Source organism: Branchiostoma belcheri, unplaced genomic scaffold (assembly GCF_001625305.1).
Source record: "Branchiostoma belcheri isolate BF01 breed outbred unplaced genomic scaffold, Haploidv18h27 scaffold75, whole genome shotgun sequence".
Taxonomy (NCBI): Eukaryota; Metazoa; Chordata; class Leptocardii; order Amphioxiformes; family Branchiostomatidae; genus Branchiostoma; species Branchiostoma belcheri.
This window is the reverse complement of record NW_017804409.1, coordinates 46,857-55,177: the sequence shown is the minus strand read 5'-3', so window position 1 is coordinate 55,177 and position 8,321 is coordinate 46,857. Positions and strand designations below refer to the sequence as shown.

The 8,321-nt window shown below is 41.8% G+C and overlaps 1 protein-coding gene across 1 annotated transcript in view; it reads right to left on the bottom strand.

Moving 5' to 3' along the window:
- The window catches only part of LOC109485361 (ribosome biogenesis protein BMS1 homolog), a 20,376-nt gene that overhangs the window by 4,729 nt on the left and 7,326 nt on the right, over positions 1–8,321 (bottom strand). The window contains 12 exon segments of the mRNA XM_019788918.1: positions 279–460; positions 2,155–2,335; positions 2,849–3,037; positions 3,780–3,926; positions 4,434–4,637; positions 4,969–5,102; positions 5,762–5,863; positions 5,866–6,060; positions 6,063–6,104; positions 6,149–6,281; positions 6,283–6,411; positions 6,794–6,871. Of these exon segments, the coding sequence (XP_019644477.1) occupies positions 279–460; positions 2,155–2,335; positions 2,849–3,037; positions 3,780–3,926; positions 4,434–4,637; positions 4,969–5,102; positions 5,762–5,863; positions 5,866–6,060; positions 6,063–6,104; positions 6,149–6,281; positions 6,283–6,411; positions 6,794–6,871 (1,716 nt within the window).

Genomic DNA, 8,321 nt, shown 5'->3' with positions numbered 1-8,321 from the left:
CCAATTTTTTCTGTTGGAAGTTATACTTAGTAGTGCGAAAATTTTTCAGGGTGACGTCTAACTAACTTGTAATACAGAAGTCTAGTAATCTTGATCCATGGCATGAAAGTAAGTAGTTGTGTTTATATCTAATATGAAAGGGTGGTGGTGATAATACCCTTTTCCAGACCTCTCCAGAATTGTTTCAAACACAAAACTTAAACATTGAGAAAACTTCATTTTTACTCCTTACGCAAAGTGAAACCACCACAAAAGTAAACTTAAGGCATTTTCGGTACCTTGATAAAGGCTGTGTTCTTGTATATCTTGAGTGGGTACCCTGTCAGCTTCAGTTTCTTCACAATGTTGACAGACTTGTCCAGTTCCACCACGACTCCTGTGGTGGCTATCCTGAAGTCTGACGACCGGTCCCCAACAGACTGGACACACAGGACGCCCGTGCCCTGTGGGGTGATGGGGCCTGGACAAGGACAGAAGAAGAGCTCCAGACTAACTTTTTGACTTGGAACCAGTGTTCCTAAACCCAAAAAATCTGGGCGCAGCAGCGAACAAGTAGACGCACCACTATGAAGGTAGATGACATAGTACAAAGGTAGAGGACATTGCACGAATTTTGTGCTTTTAGAAAACAGAATAGTATAGTATAGCTTTATTGCAAGTTCATGCCAAGGGCTAATTGCATACAGACATTGACAAGAACAATTTATTGAGGAAACCATATACTAACATGAAGTTCTATGTTCTACTAATTTAACATTCTACCTCTACTTAAAACTAACAAGAAGCCATAGGCGACAATTCTCCGTGAAGTATTATATATTGCAACAAAAAGAAGTAGCCATTGGCGACAATTCTCTGTGAAGTGTGATAAATCGAACAAAGAAAAATTGTTTAAACGCGCGTCGGCTCAGTCATCTTAAGACGCAACAACCAATCAGAGATGCGAGATGCCTACACGTGACGCGGGAAGGGCGCGCGATGCCCGAAATATTTTTGCGTCAATATTCAGCGCCGTGATTCAAGAGATTAATACCCGGAAACAATTTTTTTCTTGTTTTGAACGCATTAATGCATTTACGCTAATCTAGTATGATTCAGGGTTACTTTTTTTTAACCTGCCATGGCCAGATTATCTAAAGATGTGTGTATTGTGTGTACAATCTATAGAAAGAGAAATGTACATCAGGTCCGATCATCCGATTTTCACGTTTCGGTTTTTTGGACTCGGTTCATGAACGTATTTTGGTTTGGCTCCTGGAATGTGCCAAAAAATGACTCCCGGGACTGTCTACAGGGAACACTCGCACATTCGCGGTGTATCAGGACAGCGCGACTGGTCGTCATTAGCGCAGTAACAGTTGCATAAACGGACGAAACCATTTCAAAGAAATGGGGATGTTTCGAAAATAAGCATTTACTCCAATATCAAAACAGCTACGGTAAAAATAAAAAGACGTGCATCATCCCGGACATAATGCAACACCACATGCGAAATTACACAGAAATGCGACGTACGGAAGAATGCTTTTTGGCTGCGAACATCTTCCAAAAAACTTGGCATCTCTTAACCATGGGCAAAAACATCTGGAACCACTTATAAAAACCACCCCGTATCTGCATGAACTTTTTTGAACCCCACTGCTATTCCAAACAACGCGTTTTTCTGGACCATTCCAATTCGCCTCGTAATTGTAGGGGTGCGTCTGCGATATTACATTGACCGCGAAAGCAGCAACGGCAAAAATACACATTCGTGCATCAACACGGGCATGCCCGCAGACGGCGTATAAAATTGCGTGCCGATTACACAAAGAGAACCCAGTGTTTTGACTGCGAACATGAAAAATCAGCCGATTACAACACTCCGTCCGGAGGTCCTGACCTCCTTCACGGAGTAATAATGTACATACACATGACATAGAGTGGATATGTAATACATAAACAGGTAAGAGAAACATGGTAATTACATGTAACATTTTATTATACTATACTGTTCAAATCATGCTATCAACATATGCAGAGTGGAAGTATCATGAACAGGGAGCAAGACAGCAAAAATATAGTCACGATAAACAACTGTTAAGCTTTGCCATCCATGATATAGATATTAACAGTACATGGATCAATAAACAAATAGCTGCAGTACCAACATACCCCAGATGGTGGCGCTGCAGTGCAGGTGCTCAGGAGTGTACTTCAGGAGGCGGTTGCGCATGTTGTGGTCCTGGATGCTGTACAGCGGCACGCTCTGAAATCGTCTCCAGCCCACAGAGAAGATCAAGGGGTCTCGGGTCTTCAAGATCCTCTTGTGCCAGCGATGCTTCTTCAGACGCATCTTAAAGAAAATTGTTTCCAATCTTTATACAACAGAACCATTGTGCAAAATAATGTGCAAAAATGTACAATTAGAAATATTCTGACAATACCATTGACTACAATGCAAGTCTGACACCAAAGCAGTATTAAGAGATTTCTGATTGCAGTATTTGATTCAGAAGATTTTAAAAGAAAGGAAAGAAAGGAAAGGAAAGTGATCTTGATCCAGTTAAGCTCATTGAAGAGCTATTCTTCCACTGGTTGTGACAGAGAAGACAGACGCTATGTCCAGTACATGCAGGTTCATTGTACCAGGGAAATCCCTCTAGCTCTTTTTCACAAGTACAATTACCACGGCTTAACCTCCTTTTCTAATGACCCTTTCCAGTAGCGTGCATACCTTGTGAGCAACAACAGCTGGGATTCAAACTCCCAACCTCTTGGTCCAGAGGCAGGATCGCTTAAACACTGGACTCAAATGACTAGGAGGGACTAGGCATGCTAATAGCTAATAGAACACAAGTGCTCTCACCTGCACATATCCCACACTGTCCTCACCACTCATCAAGGCACCGACAATCACTGGGTAAGAGGCGTCAAAGTTGGTGACAAACTCGCAGGGCATGTGGGGCACCTCCAGTCGTACGTACATGCCCGGCCGGTAACCCTCGTACTGCGCACGTGTCTCCGCGTCCATGTCCTCAAACTCTGCGCGGTTCAGCTGAACAGTGTTTCAGGTCATGTTTAGTTATGTTAGTTAAAATATTTCCTAGCACCAGATGGTGCATAGGGCGACACACATCTCCAGTTCAATAGCTCTTGGGCCACTCAGTTCTACAATCACTACAGCAGGGGCTAGTTCAATTAGTCTGGTAGTGGTATGTGACTGTATAGCTTCCATACTCTTTCCCAAATACTGAGTACTAGTATTTGAAATCAGTACATGTATGTACCATTTTTTAAATCTTTCGTATGACTTGGTTGGGCATCTAACTCACAGCCGAATGCACCCTACTCACTTGGCCATTACACCAGGTCTTAAATATGACCATGGCAAAATCCTATCAATAACCACTGCTGACAGTAAATGTGAGATATATTATAAGGCATGATTTCCTCAAGGTACATGCTATGTGCCTTGACGTGCACACATTCTGCATATTCAGAGTGTTATAGGATAGCTGATGGATCACTGTCTGGACATTTCTAAAAATAAGTTGGAATCTTCAAAATGAAGGCAATTTTTTATTATTATTGCCTTCTAACTATATCTTTATTTGCATGCTTGGTTTTGGGTTGCCTATAGGATGTTATACACATAATCAAATCAAAATGGCCTAAAGCCTGTCAAGTTTGACTGGTAGCCTAGTGACTTTAACCTTCAGCATGCTAAGGCACCAGTTTTGTATTGGTTACTGGGTAAGGCAGCAGGGAAAAGATTTAACAACAATGTATAGCTTTACCTGTGCCTGCTGCTCTAACTCTTGTTTCAGACTGTCGTAGTATGACTCTCCTCCCTCCTCGTTGTCATACTCAGCATTAAACAACTCCTTCAGTTTCCTCTTCTTCTCCAGGAGCTTCTCTCGTGCTGTCTTTTCTTCTGCTGGTGTCTGCGGTGAAAAAGAGAGGAATTCAAAAATTGTAGAGAGAGATTTAAAAACAGCGGAATTTAAAAGAGGGCTTTTAAAACGACAGGGATTCAAAAACATTACAAAGCTCTTCCTATGATAAAATCGAACATTTGCCAGCAAGTCAAAACTTAAGGCTTAACACTTTTTTTCTCCCCAAATCTTCAATACTGTTTGACTTGCCTGGCTATAGTGGTGAGCAGAGAACAATAAAACTGGAGGAGATTGCACATACATGTATTTATTTGTTTGAAAGTTTGTTGGTAGCCAATCAGTGCTTAGAAAAGACTGTTGGTAACCAATCACAGCTTAGAAAAGCTTGTTGGTAACCAATCACAGCTTAGAAAAGCTAGTTGGTAGCCAACCAGGGCTTGTGATAGAAGGACCAATCATGGCTTACGAACGCAAGTTGGAAGCCAATCAGGGCTTGTGGTGGAAAGACTAATGGAGACTAAGTCTTGATGCAAAGCTCCTCAAATCACAAATCACCTCTGCACTGTTCTTTTCGTCCTGGTTATCATTCTGGTCTTCCCGGTCTGCATCCTCCTCTTCCCCTGTCTGTGCAGTATGTGTCTCCCCAGTTTCCAGATCCTCAAAGTCCCCATACAGAGCCTCGTCCTCCTCCAGCTGCCTCTTTGCATCCTGGGTGCCCCAGTCTCCCGTCACAAAACAGTCCTTGATCAAGTCATAGATCTAGAAGGTAACAAAATAAAGAAAGGAGAATGCGGATATATTGCAAGTTAACATTCTTCCTGCTAATGTTTTGTTACGGCACAAAATTAGCACTGGCTTAAGGGTTAAGCAGCTGTGAAAAGTCAAAAATCCTTAACATGAAAAAAAAAAACTTGTTTGGCCTCTTAGTATTTCTCATCAAATAACCTTTGACAGATATTTGCTGCTCATGATTGGCAAAAGTTTTGCCCAATCTGTCACTATTGATGGACAAAAATTGGCCTTGCTATTGAGCTTTGGATGCAATAACACAATAAAATAATAAAACAATAAATTGTAAAATAACATTTACCTCTTCAAACTCCCTGGCCTCCCCCGTTGTGATGGGAAACTTGGCACAGTCCAGATCGTTGGGTCCTCCCCTCCTTCCCTCACTCTTTTTTGTTGTTCTTTTGAACAAGCCACCAAGTTCATCATCTTCCTCATCTGTAGAAAGATCAATCAATCAATCAATCAATCAATCAATCAATCAATCATTGATATAATCAATTAAATGGTTAACCATGGCGTCACAAGTTAGAAACAAGAAATAGGAAATGTAGACCTCCAGGACTGTATTGGGTATCTGTGAATGGTTTGGTCTGTACTGTACTATATAATCAAAAAAAAAATACCTGATTGAATTACATCATACAATAGATTACTACTTGTACAATCATTGCATGTCTGTACCACATCATGACACTAAGGGCACACCAAATTCACGACCCCATCATTTCAGTGAAACCCCTTCTCAACCCAATTAATTCTCCGGCACTCAATGTGGACACAACACACATTGACACACACACACACACACAAACAAAGATACACATCTACCAAAAAACAATACTTCCATCCTAGAAGTAATAAGCCCAATGTCTCTCTGAATCCCAATGTCTCTCTGAATTCATTTCAAATTGAAAGTGACGAGTATAAGTTACAAGTTATCCTACCAGAAGACAGTTCCTCAGCCACTTTGCCGTACACCAGTTTCCTCAGGTTGGGTGTGTCTGCTTGACGACGCAGGAACGCGTCTGTCGCCTTCTGGGAAAGGTTTTCCTTCCACCTCAATGCGCCCTCTGTCTCCAGGGGCAGAACTGCACTTGTGTCATCTGGCGTGGTCCTCTCATCTTCCTCCTCTTCATCTTCAGCTTCCTCAATAGAACTGTCCTCATCCTCATCATCTTCCTCATCATCTTCCTCCTCCCATCCTCATCATCATCTAACTCACTCCCTGCATCCTCATCATCCTCACCAGAGGAATCAGACATGTTGCTCTTCAGTTCAGACTCTGATTCCTCACTCTCAGAATCTACCTTCTTTCCTTTCCTTTTTCCAGAGCCTTCCTCCTGTCTCAAGTTCGTCTTTGGTTTCGGAATGCCAACTTCAGGAGTTGTTTGGTTTCTGTCCTTGAGGAGTCTTTCCTCATCTGTGTGGCGTGTTTATCTGTAAGTCTCCTTTTGTCTTTTCCTGTCTTGTTGAAGTGTCACCCTTCTCCTTAATAGTTTCCATGGCAACCACCATCTCTTCATCTTCATCATCATCATCATCCATCTCCTCCTCTGTATCATTCTCACCATCACTGTCATCCTCTTTTGATTCCTCAGTTTTTGAGGTTGGATGTTGTTTGAGATGACTTTGAAGTTGAAGGACTGGGAACTGGTGCTTTTCCAGGAGGGTGCGGGACGCCCCAATCCACCTCAAGGTCATCGTCGCTGTCGGCAAAAGCATAACCATCTTTTTCCTCCCCCGTCTGTGTGAAAAAAAACAGCAACTAAAAAAAACATATTCTAATGAAATCAAGAAGACAACAATTGTTTGCACTGTTATTTCTTGTTCGGGTAGATTTTCATAACTGTAATTTTGTAAGCCAATAACTTACATATGCAATATAAGAATGTATATTTTAAAGTGGAATATTGATGTCTGATGCACAACTTTCTTTTCTTTTAACTTTACAATCTTGATCAATGTTGATCTATCTTCAGGGGCCGACCAAGGTTTTAACCACTTCATCTTGTTTTTAGTGTTTGCCTTGACTTAAGATGATGATGACTCAAAGATGATGTTTAATGACAAGATAAGACTGTATGTTTTTGTACATCACACAGATTTATCTAAATTGTAGTTCTTACCACTTTTCTTTTCCTTGATACATCTCCAGGTGTTCTGAATGACACCTCTGGATCCACCTGCATCATTCCTTCTCCATCCTGGATGGAATAATATCAAAGTTAAGACTTCATAATCATAAAATATAAAAACACAGTTCATTTGTAAATGCTATCATTATGAGACAGTTACCACTATTTCTCACTAATGTTAAATATCCAATATGTTCATGTTACTAGTAACTTCTGTCTGTTCTGTCAGTGTAAATTGTATTTTAAGTTACTAGTATTTATTTATTTATTTTATTTATTTACTAGTACTTAGAGTCATGACAATGACTTTGCCCATTAGCCACTGCACTCTAGCCTCTACCAGGCTCCGCGGATCGCTGGAAAAATAGTAGAAATGGGCCGAAATAAAGGGAATAGTATACCAGAGAAGATCCAGGGCCATAGAAACTCCAATTTGCGACCCACGGAGCCTGTGCGGAGTCGCAAGCTTCAAACGATATAAAATTAATCCCCCTATTATTCGTACAAAGAAACTTGATCAGCGCTGAAGATCATTCAAGTCATAAACCCGCCAGCGCCCAGCGGGAACTCAGCCGGGTGTGTGTGCACTGTGGCTGTGTCTGGGACAAAGGTCAAATAGAGACTGACAGCAAAACGCGACGAAAATTATATTTTTTTCACATTATGTTCCTATTATCTGTGTTTTTTTCTGACATAAGACCGAGGCTTTTTCTTGCTGTTGATGAAATGTACTGAAGTTGGGTTATTTTTGCGATACAAATGCCATATTGTTCCACGTTACGCTATAGTTTCGTTACGATGCGGTTACTCCGGCGCGAAACTGAACAGAAACAAAGAAGAATCGACATTTTCTCTTTTTTCTGCGGCTGATTTTGTGTCAAACATTGACTATTCGATGCAAGGGCGACTCATTTTAGGCAATGGCGGACCAGAGGGCCACGCCTAGTAGCAAACGGTAAGCATCTCCTTCGGGGGAGTTGATGCACGACGGTATGGCCTGAAAGCAGAATGTCAGAACACCGGCCCTCGTCGGCAGTCCAACGAAGACATCGTGCCCATCCAAAATCCCCAACACGGCGTCCTCCTGACCCTGCCGCAAAGTTTCATAACCAAAAACGTCCTTCGCCACACGGCGAACTCGTTCCCGGACTGCCATCGGCAGCAGACAGAAATCCGCACAGATAACTTTGACTTAGGACAGATGACTGTTTATATAACTGTTTATCTTACAAGTAAAACAAAAAGCTGCCACAAAAAGTACGGCTGTGGACAAAGAATAACACAGAAAACTACGATAGAGGATTGTTATAACCTCCAAAATACGGAAAGGGCCACAGAACGTCAGGAAAGTTCGCCAGTGCAAGTCAGAGGGCAAAAAATGCGTCAGGAAAAAGACGAGACAAGACCGTTATAACTTCAAAACTTCGTGACCACTGACACTTCCTGTCACATGGCCGCTCGTGTCAGGTCCGTCACGGACGAGTCGGAGAGCAATAAAAGGGGTACTTAACCACTTTGC